At 52.9% G+C, this 24086-nt stretch overlaps 1 protein-coding gene across 1 annotated transcript in view; it reads left to right on the top strand.

Annotated features, from left to right (window-relative positions):
- Positions 1-24086, top strand: part of LOC119936124 (sodium channel protein type 5 subunit alpha-like) — a 69391-nt gene that overhangs the window by 18783 nt on the left and 26522 nt on the right. Inside the window, 12 exon segments of the mRNA XM_038755545.1 lie at positions 1539-1630; positions 4823-5053; positions 7405-7468; positions 10360-10501; positions 11503-11700; positions 12099-12278; positions 12926-13110; positions 13112-13298; positions 20124-20238; positions 20655-20893; positions 22244-22417; positions 23145-23501. Of these exon segments, the coding sequence (XP_038611473.1) occupies positions 1539-1630; positions 4823-5053; positions 7405-7468; positions 10360-10501; positions 11503-11700; positions 12099-12278; positions 12926-13110; positions 13112-13298; positions 20124-20238; positions 20655-20893; positions 22244-22417; positions 23145-23501 (2164 nt within the window).

The raw sequence follows: 24086 nt of genomic DNA, 5'->3' as shown, positions 1-24086 counted from the left end.
GAGGTTTAGGGGAGGGGAAAGAAGAGGGCAAGGTGGGGAGGGAGGAGAGGCAGGGGAGAGGAGGAGGGAGAAGCGAACTCCTTCCTATCAGTTCAGCTTTGGGTCCTCCCAACATTGGCCACATCTAGTCAGCTGCCAGACACCAGGATTGTGGAACTTGAGCCGGGATCATGGTCTGTCATGATAACAGAACTCCACCCGCTGGCCCCCACTCACACCAGCTATGGACATCTAATAATAACAGTTATGTTATTTGTTAAGTGTTTATGTGCCAAGCACTCTACTAAGCCCTCGGGCAGATTCAAGATAATCAAGTGGGACACAGTCTCTGTCCCTCATCGGGTTCAAAGTCTAAGAGGGAGGGAGAACAAGTCTTGATTTCCCATTTTACAGATGAGGAAACTGAGGCCCACAGAAGTTACGCTACTTGTTGTAGGTCACACAGCAGCCACATGGCAGAGCTGGGACTAGAACTCAGGTCTCTTGACTCCCAGGCCAGGTTCTTTCCACTAGACCATGGTGCTTTTCAGCTAATCATCCTTTCAGCTGCCAGTGGATGCCGTGTGGGACATGGGGTGTGGAGAGCAGGGTGGAAGTTAGGGTGCAGGGTGTGGCGAGTGGGGTGAAGGGCAGGGTCATGCTTAAGGGAGGAGACAAGAACAGGTGAGGAAGGAACAACAGTTGTCACTCGGACAACTGAATGTCCAGAACCTCAAACATGCCCAGGATGCCTCCATAGACACATTGGACCCTCCCAGTTTCTGGGGCTGTTGAACACATTTCAAACAACCCCCTGCATCTGTGTCAGAGCTGGGGGTGTGGGTGGAGCAAGGACAGACTGGATCCTTCCCTTCATGGATGGCTAAGAAGGTAGAAATGTGCTCTCCTCAGGGATGCAGGGGCCTAGTGGAGGTTGGGCAGGGGATAGTAGTGGGCTAGTAAAGCTCATGATCAACACTCTCCCATGCCAGTATGAGCATTAGCAGGGTTGTCTGACAAGGTGCTGTGCCTGGTGCCTGCTGAGTTCTGGGTGCTGTTCTGGGTGCTGTGCTGGGGCGGGCACCTGTTGTGTGCAGAGTACTCTCCTAGCCACCTCCTGCCCTTTGGGTTGTAATTCTGGTTCTTCAAGGAGTGAGACTCTGCCCCTGCTGAGCTCTCCAACTTCCAACCCTCCCTGCCTTGTGGCTCTTCCCACAGCCAGGCTGGAGCAGTGAGACTTGGTCCTTGAGCTGCCCGGGCTGACCAGCGGTGGTGAGGCAGGGAGGGCTTCCAGCACTGGGCCTTTCCAAGTGCCATTTGCCCCCTGCAAGTTTGCACCTGAGATTTGAGGCCCGGTCACCTCTCCAACAACTCTTTGCCTGGCCCACTGTTCACTTGACTTTCAGACCCTTGGGAAGGAAGCCCTGGGGCGGGAGGGCCCCCGGATGGCTGCTTCCAGTGACCCTTTCTCTGTCCCCCTGACCCTTCCCCATCCGTCCGTCGTTGGTCTTGGCTGTGTCCTGCCCCTGCCCTGTGTGTGCCCCTCCCCCCCATTACAGGTACATCACTGAGTTTGTGGATCTGGGCAATGTCTCAGCTTTGCGCACCTTCCGCGTCCTCCGAGCCCTGAAAACAATCTCGGTCATTTCAGGTGAACATCAGGTTAAACCCCGAGCCTGGGGCCAGCCAAGGGCCAGCCGGGGGCAGAGCTGGGATACCCTCTCCATGCTAGGGGGTGCTGAGCTGGGGGCTTTGCCACGAGTGGATGGAGGTGGGAGGAGGGGCTACTGCTCCTCGTCTCTTCCCTGGCTCCCCACAGTTAGCTCAGTGGCATCTTTAATGTCTGCAGACCCAGGAGAACATGACCCAAAGTGCTTCCAGCCTCCCACCCGCTCCTGCAATGGAAAAGAAGTATGAGTGGGGCCTGCCCCTCCCACCCCCAACAGGCTCCCCTTTTAGATCAAAGACCATGGTTGAATCTATTGACTAGTCAGGCATCCACCTGATCAGCACACCAGCCAGTGTGGGGAGGGCAGGTTAGAGGTGGGCAGACTCACCAAGGCGCTGCCCCACTCCCCACTGCCCACACTTCTGACCGTGAGCCCGTTGTTGGGTAGGGACCGTCTCTGCTGCCGATTGTAATTCCCAAGTGCTTAGTACAGTGCTCTGCACGTGGTAAGCGCTCAATAAATACGATTGAATGAATGAATGAATGCCCCAGCCTGAAGAGAGAGAGAGATTGTCTGTGTCTGTAGGGGGCTGGGGCCAATGGGAGAAATGATTGGTCCTGTTCTGGCCCCAGCCTCATCCCCAGCCCCAGCCTCATCCCCAGCCACAGCTTAGCCCCACTGCAGCCATAGTTAATGTTGCTAACCAGCATGGAGAGGGAGAGGGCCCAGAGCACTGCATGGTAGCATCCTAGTGACTCGTAGTCAATCTCCCGGACAGATGTTGGCAATTCACCTATCTCGACTGCTTCCAGCTCAGAGATGAGCAAGCTAGCAAATCAAATCTCAGCCCAGCCCTATCCAAGCCAACCAGCTCCCCACCCAGCCCAGGCTACTTCCCCTTTTGCCACGCTGGCTGCTGGAGGTTTGTACCGTTCCCCTCCCCTGCAGAGGCGCCCCAGCCTCCATCATATGATTTAAGTCCCAAAACATCCCAGAGGCAGGAAAAGGAAGGGATCACCCTCCTCACTTTACAGGGGAGGAAACTGAGGCCCAGAGATGTTAGGTGACTTGCTGGAGGTCACAGCAGACAGTGAAGGACTGAATCCTGGACAGATCTGTGCTCTTTATACTAGGTCACTCAGCGACTGATTAATCAATAGTATTTATTCAGCACCTACTAGGAGCAAAGCCCTACACTAAGTGCTTAGTAGAGTTCAATAGAAGTAGAAGACCTGGACCCTCAGAGAACCTAAAATCTAACAAGGGAGGCAGACATAAAATAAAGGAATTGATGCAGGACTTGGATGATAGAGGTTTCTGCTTGAGGGAAAGATGGCCCATGCTTGAGGCCTTCTCCAACTAAGCCCTCCCTCTCTTGTGGCCTATTGCACTTGCATCTGTCCCCTTTAAGCACTTGATAGTCACCCCACCCTACTTATGTCCATATCCATTGATTAATTAATACATGTAATTTATTTTAATGTCCATCTCTCCTTCTAAACTGTGAGCTCCTTGAGGGCAGGGAATATGCCTACCAACTCTGTTGTATCGCACTTTCTCAAGCACTTAGTACAGTGCTCTGCACCGAGTAAGTACTCAAAAACACCACTGACTGAGGTGGGTTGGTTATCATTGAAGGTTTCATTGAGGCTGTGTTTTAGAAAAATGATGTGGGCAGCAGAGTGGAGTACGGACTGGAGAGGGGAGAGGTTGGAGGCAGGGAGACCAGTGAGGAAACCAAAGCATTAATCTAGTTCAGAGACCAACGTGATGGCTTTTTGGATGGAGAAGAAGGAGCAGATTCTGGAAATGTGATTGAGAAAATACTGACAAGATTTAGCAAGAGGATGACACCGAAGCTGAGAGGATGGTGGTGTTGATGTCAGAGTTGGGGAGTGGGAATAGGAGGGAAGGCAAGAAATTCAGCTTTGGACATGCTGAGTTTGAAGCAAGAAAAAGTAAAGGATTGTAGGTGAGATGAGTGGAGGGGGCTGGAGCTTTGGGAGTCCTCCACATAGAGGTGGTACTTGAAGTCATGAGAATGGAAGAGTTCCTTGGGAGAGTGAGTGTAGAGTGAGAAAGGACCCAGAAAACAACTTTATGGGGCACCTAAAGTTGGGGATGAGAGTCGGAAAAAGCCGGTGAATGAGACTGAGAAGGTGCAGTCAGAAAGGTCAGAGGAGAACCAGGTTAGAACCACATCAGGGAGACTAACGTCCCAAAATGCTTATAAGGCAGGGGAGTAGAGTCTGACAGATTTGGTGAGAAGGAAGTCATTGGTGGCCCCGGACAGAGCCATCTCAGTTGAGTCAAGGGCAAAGAAATCAAGATTGTGAAGAGTCAAGTAGAGGCAGGAGATGTATGCAGCCCGTTTGTGGAAGCTGGACATGACTGAGAAGAGAGGCGAGGTGACAGCTGGGGAGGGCAGAGGGGTTCAGAAAGGACAGATATACAGATTAATACATGAGTGGATGGACAGATGGACAGACCTTCTGTCTTTCCATCACTCTACTGGGACAAGGAAATTCCTGTGTCTGAGCTGTGGAAAGCATGTCTGGCTCGGCACCCCTTTCTCCTGTCCACGCGGTTTGCCAACATCTGGAACGGATGATGTGCTTGGGTGGCACTGGCCATACCGAATACTTCTCGTAGTGCAGGCGATGATTGGTTTTGTGGTTTAGGGGCACTGGTACTTTCCACTTCCTCCTTCTTGTGGGAGGAGGTTCTGGGAGGGCCAGGAGTAAGTGCAGCCCCACGGACTGGCCAAAAGAGCCTGTTTAACCAGTGGCCCCATCTGAAGATCTTTCCTGACCAAACGGTACAGCATCTACAACGGGAGACCTATAAATAAGGCAGTGGCCATCGTCAAACCCCTTTCTATCGCTGGGGGTAACATGCCCTGGAAAATTTGGAGGTAAAACACCCTTAATCGTCCTGCTTACCGCTGAAGCTGAGAAAAGTCCCTCAGAGTGGCTGGATGGTCAACGTCCCAAGTGGGTATGTTTGGTTTCAAATTTCCCATGCCTGGATCTGGGGGGTGGGAGAGGTTGTGGGAGTTGAGTCCCCCAGCCTCCCCGCTCCTCCTGCCCTGGGCTGCGGCGGCCACGCTGTGTGCTGGCGGGGAGCCCCACGCGCTCCCGGCGGCCGCGGCCCATGCTCGGCCGTCTCCCCAGGGCTGAAGACCATCGTGGGGGCGCTGATCCAGTCAGTGAAGAAGCTCGCGGACGTGATGGTGCTGACGGTTTTCTGCCTGAGCGTCTTCGCGCTGGTTGGGCTGCAGCTCTTCATGGGGAACCTGCGGCACAAGTGCGTGCGGGACTTCTTCCCCCTCAACGGCACCAACGGGTCCGTGGCCGCGGTCGGTAGGACCTGGGAGTCCCTGGAGGACTTTCTGGATGACCCAGGTCAGCCCACGCACCCCGCCTCGACCCCTCTCGCAAGGCCCCCGCCCACCTCACTGCATCTGCCCACCCTGCTGCATCCACCCCCGCCCGCCTCACTGCATCCGACCCCACCTACACCCCGCTTCCGCCTCTCTGCGGCTGCCACCCTGGACACCTGGCCGGCGGGGCGCGGGCGGGTTGGGCAGTTTTCTTAGAATTCCCAGGTCTTTGCGCTAACGAGTTTCAATCCGGATTCACTTCTGGTAGCTCAGGAACCCGATTCTCTCCCCCCCCCCCGCCAGAAATCCCCCTTTCCCAAGGAGCAATACGGAAAGATCCGGAGGGAGACCTGGGGCCAATGGGCCGTTCCCCTCGCCGCTTTATTGCTGTTATTATTAACATGGTATACGTTAAGCGCCTACTACGTGCCAAGCACTAAGCCCTGGGGTACGTACAAGGAAATCAGGTTGTCCCACGTGGGGCTCATAGTCTTAATCTCCATTTTACAGATGAGGTAATGGAGGCACAGAGAAATTAAGTGACTTGCCCAAGGTCACACAGCAGACGAGTGGTGGAGCCGGCATTAAAACCCACATCCTCTGACTCCCAAGCCCGCACTAGGCCATACTGCTTTCCTAGCGTTATCCGGAGTCGGTCTGGCACTCAGCTCCTGCCCTGGGGGCTCGAGGGGAGTGGAGACGGCTTTGGGGCAGGGGATGGCCATTTGCCACCAACCATTTGATGGCGCAGAGGCTGGAAAAAGTGGCAGCCCCTTCTCTTCCCATAGGACACCCGAGCTGTCCTCTGCTCCTCCCCGACCCCTACCCTCTGTGTCCTCACAAGCCCTGCTGCTAGCAGCTGGGCCAGCTGGGCAGGGGCAGGGGGTGGCCCTGGACCTTTAAATTGTTCTAAAACTGCAGCCCTGGGCCACCCCGATGAGTCAGTCAATCCTATTTATTGAGCTTTTACTGTGTACAGAGCACTGGATGAAGCACTTGGGAGAGTACAGTATAACAACAAACAGGCACATTCCCTGCCCATGAAGAGCTTTCAGTTTAGAGAGGGAGACAGACATTAATATAAATAAATTACAGCTATGGAACAAAAGTGCGGTGGGGCTGGGATGAATAAAGGGAGTAAGTCAGGGCGATGCAGAAGGCATTGGGAGAAGAGGAAAGGAGGGCTAAGTCAGGGGAGGCCTTTTGCAGAAAATGTGCTTTCAGTAAGGCTTTAAAGGGCAAGGAGAGCAATTGTCTGTCTGTTATGAGGAGGGAGGGCATTTCAGGCCAGAGACAGGATGTGGGCGAGAGGTCGGTGATGAGATTGAGGTACAGTGAGAACGTTGGCATTAGAGGAGCAAAGTGTGCCATCTGGGTTGTAGTAGGAGAATAGAGAGGTGAGGCAGGAGGGGACAGGTGATTGAGTGTTTTAAACTATGAATCCTGAGACCACTAGCTCCCATGCTAACAGGCTGAGGTTGGGAGCAGCTTGGCTCAGGAGGGGTGTCAAGGTAGGGGGGACAGTGGAGCTGAGGAGGGGCCGGGCAATTGGGTAGCAGGGAAAGGGGTGGGATGAGATGGGGAAGACTAAGCCCCCATTTCCTCTTCTCCCACTCCTTTCTGTGTCACCCTGACTTGCTCCCTTTGTTCTTCCCCACTCCCAGCCCCACAGCACTTATGATAATATCTGTAATTTATTTATATTAATGTCTGTCTCCCACCTCCTCACCCCCTGGACTGTAAGCTCACTGTAGACAGGGAATGTGTCTGTTTGTTGTTATATTGAACTCTCCCAAACGCTTAGTACAGTGCTCTGCACGCAGTAAGCGCTCAGTAAATATGATTGAATGAGTTGGCGCCAGAACCCCAGTTTGCTGTCAGCCCCAGCTGGGCCGGCTGCCCAAGGCCTCCAAAGCCAGGGTGAGATGTGGCATTTTGAAAGGAGTTCCAAGCTCTGGGTCAAAGGGTCCAGCACCACTCCTATCTGTGTGCTTAGAGTTCCCAGACCCCAAACATAAGGGCAGGGCAGGGCAGGGCAGGACCAGGCTTCCAGACTTTGGGATGTCATTCAGTGCAGCCCCCTGCCTCCAGGCTGGTGAAAGACTGTTTCACTCCGCTCCTTCCTTACAGCTCCTCAGGGGCAGAGACCCCATACCGTCTCTCTCCTGCCTGCCCCAGAGTACAGCCCCTACATTCGGGAAGTCCTTAATTTTCAACTGCAGTCTTTTCCGCCTGGCCCATCCTTCAGTGGGAGTGGGGAAGGGCCGGCAGCCTGCTCCCTAGAAAATCCTCTGTCTCTTCTCCTGTTTGGATCTCTTGCTCCCTGCCCCTTGTCCTGACTGATAGGACCCATTTTCTGCTCTTCCCCTCCAGACAATTACTTGCTCAAGAATGGCTCGTCCGATGTGCTGCTGTGCGGAAACAGCTCAGATGCAGGGTAAGTGCTCTCTCCTTCTCCCCCTCCTTCCTTTCCCTCCCCCTTCCATTTTCTCCCTTCCCCTTCCTCAGAACCCATAATCTTCCAGCACCCACACTCTTAGTAATAATAATAATTATTATTACTGTGGTACTTGTTAAGTGCTTAGAGAAGCAGCATGGCTCAATGGAAAGAGCACAGGCTTGGGAGTCAGAGGTCATGAGTTATAATCCCAGCTCTGCCGCTTGTCAGGTGTGTGACTTTGGGCAAGTCACTTAATTTATCTGTGCCTCAGTTAACACATCTGTAAAATGGGGATTAAAACTGTAAACCCCATGTGGGACAACCTGATCGCCTTGTATCCCCCCCTGCGCTTAGAACAGTGCTTTGCACATAGTAAGCACTTAACAAATACCATTATTATTATTATTACTATCTGCCAAGCACTGTACTAAGTGCTGGGGTAGATACAAGTTAATCAGGATCACACTCAATCCCCATTTTCCAGCAGACCCGTGGCATAACTGGGATTAGAAACCAGGTCCTTCTGATTTCCAGTCCCATGCTCTATCCACTAGCCCACCCTGCTTCTCTTGACAATCCACCACCACTCTCCAAGCATTGAGCCCAGGAAGATACAGCTCTGTAGTCCCTACTGGCTTGCGGGGTTGCCAACACAGGCCTGAGGTCGCCCCACCCCCGGGCTCTGGAATCCCCACAGAAACCCCATGTCCCATGCTGACTAGAACTTGGGATGGGATGGAATCTGCTAAACTGGTCCGGCCTTGGATTTGCATGCCCTAGCATCAGCCCCCAAGTGGACAGTCTCGTTCTCCAGCCAGACCTCCTGCCCCTATGTCACCAGGGCTTGGGTGGCTCCTCCCCTCCAATCGATCAATCAGTGGTATTTATTGAGCACTTACTGTGTGGAGCACTGTGCTAAGCACTTGGGAGAATACAATACAGTTGGTAAATTCAATCCCTGCCCAGAAGGAACTTACCAGTGGTCAGGCTCATCTTCATCATTGCCATCTCAAACTCTTGTCAGCCTGGGGCTGAGGGGGAGGACTGGGAGCCAAGGACTAGGAAGGGCATGCAGAAAAGACCCTCACCCCGCCTTACCAGAGAAGCACCAGAAGGGACAGAGGTCCAAGCTGGGTCACTTTGGGAAATCAGGGATGGAGTGGGGAGAGTCAGGGGTGTGTAGTGGTCTATGCTAGTCATTGTGGGAGCATCAGGGATGGAGAAGGGAGAGACAGGGGTGTTGGATGGTCCATACTTAGCCATAAGTGTTATCTAGTTGTGCAGCACAGGGTTGTCGCCCCAGCATTCTGGTGCCCCTGTTGGACACACGAACCTGGGCTAGACAGTCTTCTGGACTGACCCAGGGAGGGGGCGTTACTAAGTGTGTGATGCTCCTATTAATTGTGGGTAATCCAGGCCCAAGTGTCCTCTTTGTCCTCACTAGAAGAGATTGGCTGAAACATCCGAATAATTGTCCATGTCTCCATGGCTGCTGAAGCCCTAGATTCCCTGGCCGGGTAGGGGAAAAGGACAGATTTGACTGTCTGAATTTGTTTGGTGCCCAGTGGGCAACGGAGGGATGGTATCTCTAGCTTACCTCCCCAACGTGCTCCAGCCATAGGCAGGGATTTGACCCAGGCAGGGGCTGAGGTTTGTCTCTGGTTCTGGGGCTCCCCTGGCCCCACATCCCTCTCCGCCCTGATACTCATGGCCCCGAGGGTCCAGTTGTCACATCCCAGGTGGGTTCTTGCCACTGGCGCATTAGCTGCATTGGGCGGGGCTGGCCTGGGAGCCGATTGGGAGATGGGAGAGTCGCCCGGGGCAACTGCATCTTAGCAACCGTCACCATGGAAATGTGGGTCTCCGAATCCCTGCTTTGACCTCCAGGGCTCCTGGGCGACTGTTGGAGGAGCAGGTACTCCTCCCCCCAAACTGTGGGGAGGTGTGGGTCTGGATAAGCAAGGGTCCCCTGATATTAGAGCCATAAGGGAAAGGGGCAGATGTACTGAACAGGGATAGAGTCTGTGTGGACACTTCCTGCCTGGCCCCCCTCAACTCTCCACTAACTCCAGCCCGGGATTCCTGTGAGGCGAGGCAGCCCATCAGATTTCCTTGGCACTCTGACCATGCTCCTGTACACCAGGGTACCAGAGACCTCAGGGCAGGACTGCCATTGGGGGTGGGGCCCTAATCCCTGATCCGGGTGTTGCTGGGTGACACTGCGGTAATCCGTGCACTAAGCCTGTGCAGATGTGGACAGATGTTGCCAAGAAAGCCAGCACCCTTCCACTCTGCCATCCAACACGACCCCCTTCCCCCAGTCCTGTGTGCCAGTTCCCCTTGGTCAGGCACTGGAGTCCCAGAAGCAGGAGCCAGGGGTCCCTCCCCCAAGTTTCAGTGGCCCTGAGGGGTTCAGCGTTTCCCACCTCTGTGGCTCCTCCTCTTGACCAGTCTTTGCGGGCAGCAGGCCTCACCCATCCTGAACAGAGATCAGATCATGCAGCTGGGTGGGTCACTGGGGTCCAGGCTGCTGGTGGGCTTTGGGATCCATCCACTTTTCAGACTGTGGTTCCTTTTCCCTCACCCCCTAAATCTTCTTTGGTTGCCAGGCTAGAGGGCAGGAGACCAGAATCAGTTTGAATTTGGCTTTATCATTCTGGATGCCTGCCGAGGGCCCAGTGTGTCCTAGACGTGTCCACTCTGGGCAGGTGGTGTTCTGGGTGTGCCCACTGAGGTCAGAACAGTGCTGTATCCTGGGCGCCTGCTGGTGCTATGTCTCTATCCAGGGAGGGGTCTCATGGTTGGAGACCTGACAGCCGTCTCCCCAGGGAAGCAGAAGGGCTGGTGGGTGAGCTGCGCTCTCCAGCACTGTTGGGCCTTTCCTTCAGGACATGTCCCGAGGGATACCGATGCCTGAAGGCTGGCCAGAACCCTGACCATGGATACACAAGCTTCGACTCCTTCGGCTGGGCCCTCCTCGCCCTCTTCCGCCTGATGACTCAGGATTATTGGGAGCGACTCTACCAGCAGGTGTGACCACCAGCTCCCATCAACACCAATCAGAGGACCATGGGCTCCCACCAACTGAGTTACAGGTCCCTTGGCGAAGCCTGGAGGTGAACTAGGGGATGGGAAGGAGGGGGCTCAGAGTCAGGACACTCTGCACAGGAGGTATAGGGATTTCAGGTCCTGGGAGTGTCTATACGGGCTCCCAGGCTTTACCGCACTGGAAGGAACTGAGAATCTCAGGACAGTTTTTTTTTTAATAGCATTTGTTAAGTGCTTACTCAGCCCCAGGCACTGTACGAAGGGCTGTGGTAGATACAAGATTCTCAGGTTAGACATAATCCATGTCCTCCATGGAGCCTACTGTAGGCTCCAGTCTTAATCCCCATTTTGCAGATGAGGTAACTGAGAGCCAGAGAGGTTAAGTGACTTGGCCTAGGTTACACAGCAGATACGTGCGGAGCAGGAACTAGAACCCAGATCCTTCTGACTCCCAGGCCCACGTTCTATCCATTAGACCAGGTTGCTCCTCTATGTGTGGTGTCAGTGTGGTGGTCCTTCCCCTGATAAGGTGCCAGTGGAGAAAGGGGCCAGGATTGAGTTCCCAACTTCTCAGGGATTGGAAGCTGGTGTTCCAAACAGATGAGAAGTGAGACAATCGGGCACCAATTTGGTTGAGTCTCTTGAGTTCCTAGAGATGGAGTCAGAGAAGTGAGAGCTAAATCAAGAGTGTTGATTGGTCTGTGCTGGGTCACTGAAAAGACAGTTGGAGATGGCCCCTAACCATGATGGTGGGTGTTTAGGAGGTCTTTTAGCACGTAGTCTCTCCCAGAATTCCAGGGTCCTTCATAGATTCAGAAAGCTGGGCTGGACAGGCCATAGGACTGATCCTGGGGGGCATTGCTCGGGAGCTAATGAGATTATCTGAGCCCCATGAATCTACCCCCGCCGCTCCGCCAAGTCTCGTTCCTCATGCGGATCTGGGCTATGTGTCTGTCTCATCCGTTCTTCCGGGTTCTGTACAGATTCTCCGATGTGCTGGAAAAATCTACATGATCTTCTTCATGCTGGTCATCTTCTTGGGCTCCTTCTACCTGGTGAACTTGATCCTGGCCGTGGTGGCCATGGCATACGAGGAACAGAACCAGGCCACCATCGCGGAGACTGAGGAGAAGGAGAGAAAGTTCCAGGAGGCTCTGGAAGTGCTGAAGAAGGAGCACGAGGTCTGGACCCCATCAGATTGTCCATCCACAGTCACTGGGAGAGAGTCAGGAATAGAGAGGGGAGAGGCAAGGGTGTTGGATGGTTTGTGCTGGGGTACTCATTGGAGAGTCAGGTACAGCGAAGAAAGTCAGTGGTATTGTTTGGCCCACTCTTAGTCATAAGTGGGGATTGTACAGGAAGAGAGCCAGCACAGGGTTCCTCCCAGTGTGCTGGTGCCCTTGTAGGAGAGATTTGTGGAATGCACGGGCCATGGGAAGGCTGGGACATTCCTTCAGGGCCGAGGTTCTGTGGTGGCGTGTTGCCAGTTTAATGTTGTAATCATCTCCACCTGACTCAGCCAATGTTCCTCACTGTGACACCCCTCTCCTCTTGCCCGCCTGCTGGGCCCTCCCACCAGGCTCTGGCCACCCGAGAGCTGGACACCGGATCTCGCAGCTCACTGGAAATGGCCCCATTGCCTGGCACAGCACCTCAGGGCCCAGAGCTGAGGAGGGACGGGAGGTTCCTGGGCATGGGCGGACCCATCAGAGACCCCAAATTCCTCCTATCTGACTCAGAAGACAGCCAGTGCTCAAAGGTAAGCCCCCTACCTGGGCCCTGGGGACTGCAGCTCTGAGCCAGGCAGAACCATCCCATCCCTGTCCCTCCCTGAGTGGAGTAATATCCCAGGTCCCAACATCATGCCCCAGTGAGCTGTGAACACTACCTACTGACCTGCTGTCTGAGAAGCAGCCCCGGCCCTCGGACAGTGGAAACTGCGCCTCTACTCATCTCAGTTGCTGCTGGCCCCTCCAGCTTATCTTGCATGTGCTCACTGTGGCTGCCCAAGTGCACACTCAGTTCCTGCCTTAGCCTGAGGTGTTCATGTGTTCTCAAGGGTAACAATCAGAATGTACATATCCTTAGTCCGGAGCATGTTAGGCATGTGCATCCCCCCAACCCCCAGCCCCGTCACGCACACAGTCATGGTCATTGGAGAGAGTCAGAGGTGGGAAGAGACAGGGCCCCTACCCTGGAGGGGCTGCCAGTCTTATGGGGGAAAAGGAGACACATGCACACATGCACACACGCACACATCCTCAACACTAAGCTGACATTTGGGCAGAAACCCACAGATTCTAGCCCCCAGAGTTGGGAAGCTGATGGACAGGTGGATGGCCAGCACCCACTAGGTCAAGAAGGAAATCCTCAATGGTGCCTCTTCTCTCTCTCCATGGCCTCCAGCCCGGCCCCCAGCGGGCCTCAGGAAAGAGGCGGGGCAGCCGCGGGAGCATCTTCCCATCCCGGAGAAGAGGCGGCGACTCGGAGACCGACTTTGCTGACGATGAGACCAGCATCCCAGGCGATGGCTACGGCCACCAAGGATCTCTGCCAGTGCCCTGGCCCCTCTGCCGCCCCGGTGCCCCCGGCCCCATCTCCCCAAGTTCCCCCCTCAACCACCACAAGCAGTCCGGGCCACAACAAGCGCCACAGCAGTGTGGACTGCAATGGCGTCGTGTCCCTGGTGGCTGGCAGCAGTGACGTTCTTGGCCCAGACCCCACAGCCCTGCCCAGGCTCCTCCCTGGCCCCACGGAGATGCTGCGGATGGAGGAGACGGTGAGACACACAGAAACGAGGGGGTGCAATTGGGACTCTCCATGTTCTCTGGGTACAGACCAGGAGGAAACGGGCTCAGACTGCAGCAGGAGGGAGTGTGGATGGATGTAAGGAAAAACTTCCCAATCCCCCGGGATGGGTTTGCCTGAGCCTGGAAAGTTAAGGGAGGGTGAGGCGATCATTAAGACTAGGACAGGCCCTGAGACTGGAGGCTGGACCTGATGACCTCTCCAGGTCCCTTGCACCTTTGACCCAGTTTGCTTTGGGCAGAGCACTATCCTTGGCACCTAGAAGTAGAAAACGCAGTCCCTGCCCTTGAAGACTTTACAGTCTAATGGGGGAGGGAAGCAGGGACCGTGGCTCAGTGGAAAGAGCACAGGCTTTGGAGTCAGAGATCATGGGTTCAAATGCCGGCTCTGCCAATTGTCAGCTGTGTGACTTTAGGCAAGTCACTTAACTTCTCTGTGCCTCAGTTACCTCAACTGTAAAATGGGGATTAGTACTTTGAGCCCCTCTGTGGGACAACCTGATCACCTTATAACCTCCCCAGCGCTTAGAACAGTGCTTTGTACATAGTAAGTGCTTAATAAATGCCATTATTACTATTACTATTGTTATTAGTAGTATTAGTATTAAATATTCAGTAAGTAAAAGAATGTGTGATTGTGTGTGCACACACATGTGCCTGAGTGACCATCCTTCATTCTTGAAGATGCCACTTGTGATGAAATGGCTGCATGTGTGGCTGGAAATGCCAGTATGGGGCCCACGGTCCCAAGGGCACACGCATGCCCACATAGAATCCATTTTGCTATTCTGTTTATGGTTGTTGCTGACAACCACCTTCCACCAACAGTGTGCAAGGGTTCCTAGACAAGGAAACCCCCCCACCAAAAAAAGGGGAATGAACCCTGTCATCCCAGTAGATTTGCCGTTCTAGGAACAAGATGACAGACCAAGAAGTCTGCAACAGTGCAGTTTATTGGATCAATTTTACACTGGTAGAGGGACCAATGGACCCCAGCCCACAAAACAAAGACCTGTTCCCTTTTTTACTCCAACACTCATTCATTCAATCATATGTATTGAGCACTTACTTTGTGCAGAGCACTGTACTAAGTGCTTGGGAGAGTACAGTTCAATAATAAACAGACACAGTCCCTGCCCGCAGTGAGCTTACAGTCTAGAGACTGAAGGTGGGCTTCCGCGCCTCTGACATCAGTCTGGGTGGTCTGGGGAGTTCCTGAATGTCGGATATCCCCTGGTGGGGAGTTTATGCAATGCTTGCAGAAGCATTACGGTCGGGTCAATTAGTAATTACCTTCTTGGGCTGATTGCAGAGAAGAAAGTGGGGGAAGGTTTCCTGCCCCTTCAATATTGCTGTTAGTAATAGTTTTCCTGATGGTGATGGGATTATCTATTCTTGTCATAGCTCTATTGTCCTTTTTCCATTGTGCTCATAACTGCCCTGATCCCATTGTCCTTTTGTGTTCTATTTGTTTTCGTATGCCTTCTGGTATCTGCTTTCTGTGCCACTGCCAGGAACTGTTTGCCCCATCCCATTCTCCTGCTTCTTCATTCGTTCATTCATTCATTCATTCATTCATTCAATCATATTTATTGAGCACTTACTGTGTGCAGAGCACTGTGCTAAGTGCTTGGAAAGTACAATTCGTCAACAGAGACAATCCCTACCCAACAACGGGCTCACAGTCTTAAAGGGGTAGACAGACAACAAAACAAAGCAAGTAGACAGGCATCAGTATCATCAAAATAGATAAATAGAATTATAGATATATACACATCTTTAATAAAATAGAGTAATAAATATGTACAAATATGCACAAGTGCTGTGGGGCAGGGAAGGTGGTAGAGCAGAGGGAGGGAGTAGGGGCGATGGGGAGGGGAGGAGGAGCAGAGGAAAGGGGCTCAGTCTGGGAAGACCTCCTGGAGGAGGTGAGCTCTCAGTAGAGCTTTGAGGAGGGGAAAAGAGCTAGTTTGGTGGATGTGAGGAAGGAGGTCATTCCAGGCCAGAGGTAGGACGTGGGCCAGGGGTCTATGGCGGGACAGGTGAGAATGAGGCACAGTGAGGAGGTTAGCGGCAGAGGAGCAGAGTGTGCGGGCTTCTCCAGTATTCCCCATTTATGCATCATATGTATGGCACTTTAACCTCAAAGCCTAGTCTCGCTAACGGTGGTCTGGAGTGTGTGGTGCTGTTTTCCCTTTTGCATCCATATCCCATGATTCTCCTGAAGCTTCTACTCCCCAAGAGGCTGCTGTTTCCTGGATCACAGTGTGCCCTGCTGGTCTTTCTGCCCCAGGTGTCTCCCGGTTCTCGATCTGGAATGCATCTTTACAGAATATCCAAGGTTCCCCTTGGCTTGGGCTCCCACATTTCAGATCACCATACAACAGCTCTTGGCTATCAATCAGTGGTATTTATTAAGATCATACTGGGTGTACTAAGTGTTTGGGAGAATACACCAAATGCGAAAGATAATCCCTGCCCTCAGAGGGTTTACAATTCTGCCATTCATTCTCTTCATAAGTCACTGAATCTGTCAGTATATACTGAGCACTTACCGATTGCAAGGCACTGTACTAAGTGCAATAGAGTTAGTAGATATGATCCTTATTCACAAAGAGTTTACACTCCAACAGGGGAGAAAAAACATTAAGATTAATTATTTATTTGTATTGATGTCTGTCTCCCTGCCCTAGACTGTGAACTCGTTGTGGTCACTATTTATTGTTGTATTGTACTTTCCCAAGTGCTCAGTACAGTGCTTTGCACACAGTAAGCACTTAACAAGTACAACAGAATGAATGAATTAATAAATTACAGATAGGAAGAAGTAATAGAGTATAAAAATATATTCCTAAGTGCTAGAGTGGGGGACAGGTACCCAAGTGCTTAGTAAATCAAGAATCAATCAATCAGTGGTATTTATTGAGTGCTTACTGTGTGCAGAGCACCATGCTAAGCACTTGGAGTTCAACAGAGTTTATAGACACGTTCTCTGTCCTTAGTGAGCTTACAGTCTACAGGGAGAAGAGCTGAAATGGAAGTTGTGGGGATATAAGGTAGAGAGATGAGAGATTAATCTGGGAAATCCTCCTGGAGGAAGTGTGATTTCTGCAGGGCTTTGGGTGCCGGGGGGAAGAGGTGATCTCCCAGATGTGCTAGGGGAAGGAGTTCCTACCTGGTGCAATTGTGTTGCATCAGTGTTAAGAAGGAGACTAACTTCACTCGAAGACTCTACTGTTTGCGATTCTACCCTCCCATTTGATGCTGAGCATTTCCCATAAGTAACCTTAATGGGGTTGGTAAAGGAGTCAAATATGGCATTTGTGGGGAGTCTCAAAGAGGAAGTCAGGCAGCTCTGTTGATCTTCAATTTGGTCTTTAGCCTGGTGCCACTCTGCTGCCACACTCTGTTTAATGGCTTCCCGAAAGAAGAACTGGCCTTCTTCCTTGTCTGTCATTGTATTATTGACCCATGTGCTGCCGGGGTAGTGGAATTCTGTGCTGGCGTTTAGCTCCCTGGCATGAGCTGAAACCTCACTTCAGCTTTCTTCAGACTTATCATCTGACAGTAACACCTGGCTGATTCGTTGAAGCTGTTTCAATTGTTAGCATGTCTTTTGAGGTCTGCACTGCTAGGGTACAGACATCTGCAAAGAACAATTCATTAATTTGGAAGATCCTTGCAGTCGGTTGCGTTGGAAGAGTTTCCTAGAAACTTGGAGGAGTATTCTCCTTCACACTAGGAGAAGCAGCATGGCTTAGCGGAAAGAGCATGGGCTTCGGAGTCAGAGGACATGGGGTCTAATCCCCGCTCTGCCAACTGTCTGCTGTGTGGCCTTGGGCAAGCCACTTAACTGATCTGTGCCTCAGTTCCCTCATCTGTAAAATGGGGATTAAGACTGTGAGCCCCACGAGGGACAACCTGATGCCCTTGTATCTACCCCAGCGCTTAGAACAGTGCTTGGAATATAGTAAGCACTTAACAAATACCATCATTATTATTATAATTCTACCACCCGCATCTAATCTCCACATCCAGGGCTCTCTCTTTTCTTTTTAACGGTATTTGTTAAGTGCTTCCTATGTGCCAGGCACTGTTTGAAGCCCTGGGGTTGATACAAGGTAAGCAGGTTGGACATGGGGCTCACAGTCTTAATCTCCATTTTACCGATGAGATAACTAAGGGTCACACAGCAGACGAGTGGTGTAGCTGGGTTTAGAACCCAGGTCCTTCTGACTCCCAGGCCTGTGCTCTAATGGCTAGATCATGGTGCTTCTCTTGTTTGCATCCTCCAGCATGGCTGCCTAGAGTAAATTGAACAGGCTAGGGCCCAGCACACATCCCTGCTTCACCCCTTTGGTGATGGGAAAAGGCTCAGATGGGGCATCCCCAGCCCTGGCCCAGCCAAGCGTCCTGAAGTTGTCTCAGAACCCTGATGAACTTTTCAGGGCAGCCAAATTTCCTCAGCCACTTGTGGATCTGCTCTATGGAGGGACATTGGTCCGGATCTTGCCAGCAATGGAGAGTAATGTGACCCTTGCTCATTGTTGTAGTCTAATCTCCTGCTTTCTTCTTGAAGACAGGAGATGATGGTAGCACCTTGGAGATCCCGTGGCATCTTCTTGGTGGTCTGGGTGTTGAGGAATAGTTTGTGTAAGGGTTTAAGCAGGATGGAGATCTCAGCCATTGGGCCCAGGTGCTTGAATGAAAGAATGCATGAATGCTTTGCAGGAATGCTATGGCGACTTACTTGGGAGGTGGAACAATAATGGAAATAACTGTGATATTTGTTAAGCATTTATTATGTATCAAATTCTGAAGTAAGTGCTGAGGTTGATATAAAAATGAATGAATAAAAGGCAATCATGTCAGACATAGACCCAGCCCATCATGGGGCTCACAGTCTAAGGGGAGGGAGGACAGGTATTTCATCCCCATTGTACAGATGAGGAAAATGAGGCACAGAGAAACGAAGTGAGTTGCCTGAGTTCTCACAGCAGGTAGTGACAGAGCTGGGATAAGAGCCCAGGACCTCTCGGCTTCAAGGCTCTCCATCACCTTGCCCCCTCCTACCTCACCTCCCTGCTCTCCTTCTACAGCCCACCCCGCACCCTCCGTTCCTCTGCCGCTAATCTCCTCACCGTGCCTCGTTCTCGCCTGTCCCACCATCGACCCCCGGCCCACGTCCTCCCCCTGGCCTGGAATGCCCCCCACACACACATCCGCCAAGCAAGCTCTCTTCCTCCCTTCAAAGCCCTACTGAGAGCTCACCTCCTCCAGGAGGCCTTCCCAGACTGAGCCCCCTTTTTCCTCTCCCCCTCCCCAGCCCTGACCCTCCTTTTTCCTCTCCCCCTCCCCATTCCCCCCGCCCTACCTCCTTCCTTTCCCCACAGCACCTGTATATATGTTTGTACAGATTTATTACTCTATTTATTTTATTTGTACCTATTTACTATTCTATTTATTTTGTTAATGATGTGCATCTAGCTTTACTTCTGTTTATTTTGATGACTTGACACCTGTCCACATGTTTTGTTTTGTTGTCTGTCTCCCCCTTCTAGACTGTGAGCCCGTTGTTGAGTAGGGACCGTCTCTATATGTTGCCAACTTGTACTTCTCCAGCGCTTAGTATAGTGCTCAGCACACAGTAAGCGCTCAATAAATACGATTGAATGAGTGAATGAATGAATGAATGGTGACTCCCAGATCCATACTCTTTCCAATGAACCAAGGGCCAGGTCTTTGGATATCAGAAGGTTTTGGATGTTTTAAAGGGACCCCTTTTCACTTTTAATAATAATAATCATACTACTACTACTGATAATAATAATTCTGGTATTTGTTAGTGCCTATTATGTGCCAGGCACCGTACTAAGTGCTGGGGTAGATACAAGCAAATAGGGTTGGAAACAGCCCCTGTCCCATATGGGACTCACAGTATTAATCCCCATTGTACAGATGAGGTAACTGAGGACCAGAGAAGTGAAGTGACTTGTCCAAGGACATACAGCAGACAAATGGCAGAGCTGGGATTAGAACCCAGGTCTTTTTTACTCCAAGGCCTATGCTGTATCCACTAGGCCATGCTGCTTCTACAGATTGAAGGCACATTGAAGGGAACGTACTGTAACGTTATAGCTGTCTGTGCAGGTTTCTCTCCTGGCCTGTGATGGGACTGTAGTCATCTTCCCTCCTTAATGGGCCAGAGGGCCATGCGGGGCCTTGAGCTATGTGTAGGAAGCTCCACGTTTGGTGGCAGGCTGCAGAGCTCTGGCTATCCTGCCCTGGCCTAGCTCATACACTCCTTAATGTGATTCACATCTGGCAACGTGCTTTCTGTAGGCCTCACTCCCATCGGTGTCCTCGCCTTTCCATGGTGGTGCGGACACGGCAGGTGTTTCACCTCAGGTGGACAGTCCCCAAGGTGCACGTATAGGCCCGGGCGAGTTTTGGCTCAGCCATGCCTAGGTTCTTGGCGGCCATCTGGTAGGCAGACCTGGGAGGGAGGGGAACGAGAGAGCAGACACGGGGATCAGCCATCACCAACCTGTGAGAGTAAACAGCAGCAGCCTCTCAGCTGCCCAACCTCCACCTCCCCTCACCCGGGCAGACAAGTTCCCAGAACCATTCCCCTTCACTCTCGGTGGCTAGCTGGAGGGTCTCATAGATCATCCCAGGATCCATTTGCTGGCTGGTAGCCGCCGGAAGCTCTGGCTGGGGGGAGACAGTTGGGCCAAATCTGCTAGTTGACCCAGTCCGGGGTCTGAGGTCAGAACCCGCCATGTCTTCCCTCTCAGACGACACTGTCAGATGGGGTTAGCCAGAAACAGCTACCTGAGGACCATTCCCAGGGTCCGTTTGAGCGGCAGAGGGCGTTGAGTGCAGCCAGTGTCATCACGAGCGCCTTGGAGGGTGAGTCTGCTGCCCATCCACCTGTCTATCCATCCGCCAGGGTGTCTGTGGGGTGTAGGGACGTGGCCGTATGGTGGGGTCCTGTATGGGAAGAAGAGCCCTGGGGTGGGGAGAGTTGTATACCCCAGGTCCCAACACGCTAGTGGTCTTCTGTCGGCTCCAGCTGAGGCCTCAGTTTCCCACTCTGGGCAGTGAGGGGAGCTATGTCCACCCCTTCCATGGGAAGAAGCAACCTGGCTCAGGGGAGTGAGCCTGCCCAGAATCTTATGGTTGGGATTGTGGTTCCCGCACCCTCCCCTCCCTACCTCCTCGTGGTGGTCCCTGCTGCGGGGGTCTGCCCCACCTTTGCAGCCCCAGTAGCCAAAGAAGAGCAAGGAACTGTCCTGGGGGTGCTGACACCCACCCTTCATCCCCAGAACTGGAAGATTCCCACCGGCAGTGCCCCCTGTGCTGGACCCACTTTGCCCAGACCTACCTGGTGTGGGATTGCTGCCCTTTCTGGCTGTCCATCAAGCGGTGGGTGAGGTTCGTAGTCATGGACCCATTTACCGACCTGGCCATCACCCTGTGCATCGTGCTCAATACCCTGTTCATGGCCCTGGAGCACTACGACATGACACCTGAGTTTGAGGACATGCTGTATGTTGGCAACCTGGTAAGGGACCCCTGGCCCACCGCTGCCCTACCCTACCCCACTGCCATGTCCTGCTATTATTTCTAAACTTCAATGGCAAACTGTTCTTCATCCTCATTGGGTGGGGTTTGAACAGACGGGACACCTGCTGTTTGCAGGGCATTGTCCTGGGCGCTTACTACATCACTACACTTTCCAGGATCCAGGATATACCTCTTCTCCATTCATTCCCCCCGCGGGTCTAGGCACTTGTCATATCCTAATTTGACTACTGTGTCAGCCTCCTCACAGACCTCCTTGCCTCCAGTCTCTCCCCTCTCCAGTCCCTACTTCACTCTGCTGCTCGGATCATTTGTCTAAAACAGCTTTCTGCCCACAACTTTCTGCATCTCCCCACTCCTCACCTCCATTGGTGCCCAGCCCTCTCTGCATGAAGCAGAAACTCCTGACCAGTGGCTTTATGTCTCTCAATAAACACTCCTCCTCCCACTCTGTTTTCCAGTCTTCTTTTCCCACTCCATCCCAGCTCGCTTGCTTGGTTTTTTTCCAGCCAACCTGTTCCCTTTGCCTTGTTCTCACCTCTCCTGCCACTCACATCTTGCTCGCACCCTCCCTTCCTTTCTGGAACTGTTCCCCTCTTCACCCCGAGGAACCCACTGCTCTCCCAATCCTCAAAGCCTTTCTGAAATCCCATCTCCTCCAGGAGGCCTTCCCTGGAAAATTTCCAATTTCCCTTACTTCTGTTTCCCCTTTCTGCTGCTTCAGTGCTTCTGCCCTATCTAATCACTTAAGAGCTCACAACTATTGATGACACTTCTTCTCTAACTCAAGTACATATTACCTTTTCCTTCTTTTTCCTACCAGGCTTTTATTTTAGCATCTGTCACCCCTGCTCAATAGTAAGATCCTTGAGGACTGGTACCCCATCTACTTCCTGTTCTCTACTCTCCTAAGAACTCAGTACAGTGCTCTGCACAGAGTAGGTGCCCTGTACAGAGCTCCACACACACTAGGTGCCCAGTATAGCACCCTGCCCACAGTAAGGACCTGCTACAGCACCCTGCCCACAGTAAGGGCCTGGTACAGTGCTCTGACTCAGCAGACACTCAACTCAGCACTCTGCCCACAGCAATGGCCCAGCACGACACTCAGCACACCATAGGTGCCCAGGACATATGAATTATTGACTGATTGGAAAAAGCAGGCTTGGGGGCGGGGGGGGGCTGCCTAGGTGTGGGGACCCTGGTGGATTCCTGTTCATTCCCACCTGCTAGGAGACCATGTTTCCTGGCTTATCCCCCTGCTGCCCCAAAACAGCTCAAGGTGAGCTCATCCCCACCAATCTTGCCGTTGGCCCGCGTGTCCCTGCAGGTTTTCACTGGGATTTTTACAGCCGAGATGACCTTCAAGGTCATCGCCCTGGACCCCTACTACTACTTCCAGCAAGGCTGGAACATCTTCGACAGCATCATCGTGATCCTGAGCCTGATGGAGCTGGGGCTGTCCCGCATGGGCAACCTGTCTGTCCTGCGCTCCTTCCGCCTGGTATTACTGTCCGTTCTGCCGAGGCCCATGCCACGGGGCAGGGTGGACAGAGGGTATCAGAGCCCCCATGATCGGGGTCCTGGCTGGGCTCTTGGGGTCCATTGACAACCCAACACAATGAGGAGGATCCCCATCCAAGCCCACTGCTAATTTTTTTCCATCAACCCCACACTCATAGCCACCTCCCCCAGTCTACCTCTTGGATGGAGGATCTAGGATCACCTCAATCATGGTCTTCTTAAGTCCTTAGCCCACCCAGTCCCTTGGTCCCCTTGAAACCCTGGTCTACCTGGCCCCTAGTCTCACTGACATCCTGCCCCCATCTCCATCCCCTCATGCCCAGCCCCAGGTCAGATCATGGGGCAGCTGTCACCATCAACCCTACTCTGGTCCTCTGCCCCACCTCTGCCACAAACCCCCTCCATTACCCCCACCCATCTCCAGCCCTGGGCCAGACTGTGGGGCAGCTGTCACCATCAATCCTGCCCCAGTCCCTTGCCCCTACAGCTTGGCTGGCACCTTTGGCACAAGCACATCCAAACCACCTTCTCCTCCCCTGGACCCATGCCAGACTGAGATCTGCCCATCTCTCAGGATGCTCAGGTGGCAAGGGGCCCCAGGTCCTCCTAGGACCCTTCCCCTCACCCCAAGACCCATTCCCCCGGGAAGGAGGAGCCAGGGCACCCTCTTCCCCCGACTGATCCCTTGTTGCCCCCTTCGCCCACAGCTGAGGGTCTTCAAACTGGCCAAGTCATGGCCGACGCTCAACACCCTAATTAAGATCATCGGAAACTCGGTGGGGGCTCTGGGGAACTTGACTCTGGTGCTGGCCATCATTGTCTTCATCTTTGCTGTGGTCGGCATGCAGCTGTTTGGGAAGAATTACGATGACCACAGGCTCAAGATCAGCCCTGCGGGCAGCCTTCCACGCTGGCACATGGTCGACTTTTTCCACTCCTTCCTCATCATCTTCCGCATACTGTGTGGCGAGTGGATCGAGACCATGTGGGACTGCATGGAGGTGTCTGGCCAGTCGCTGTGCCTTCTTGTATTCCTGCTGGTCATGGTCATTGGCAATCTAGTGGTGAGTAACTTTGGGGGTCTCACTCTCAGAGAGAGATGGGCCAGGATCTGCAGGCTGGATAGGTGCAAGCTGGGAGGAGTAGGGTTGGCGTTGATGGAACCAGGAAGGGAGAGCTTGGAATTGCTGCATCCCAAAATCCCACTCCCATGGGTGTGAGGAACACCCACTCAAGGGAGAGTCAGAGGTCTTGGATGGTCCATGCTGGGTCACTGGGAGAGAGTGAGGGATGGAGAGGGGTATGTCAGGGTTGTTGGTCGGTCCATACTGGTAAAGGGGTGTTGGAAGGTGAGTGCTGGGTCACTGGAGGAAGAGTCAGAAGTGTTGGATGGTCCTTTCTGGGTCACTAGAGGAGAATGACGAATGAAGAGGGGAGAATCGTGGGGTTGGGTGATTTAAATTCAACCACGAGGCAGCCAGTAGAGGGTCCCCACCCAGTGACCTGGTGTCCCTGTTGGGGACATAGTCTCTATCTGGACAGACCTTTGGCTGAACGGGAGTCATCGCTCATGATCCGTTCTGTGGGGCATGAGTGGTGAAGGAAAATCCAACCACCTCGGGGAGGGCCTCTTAGCTACCCATTGTGTG

Source organism: Tachyglossus aculeatus, chromosome 13 (assembly GCF_015852505.1).
Source record: "Tachyglossus aculeatus isolate mTacAcu1 chromosome 13, mTacAcu1.pri, whole genome shotgun sequence".
Lineage (NCBI taxonomy): Eukaryota > Metazoa > Chordata > Mammalia > Monotremata > Tachyglossidae > Tachyglossus > Tachyglossus aculeatus.
The sequence above is the reverse complement of the archived record's forward strand: the minus strand, read 5'-3'. Positions and strand labels throughout refer to the sequence as shown.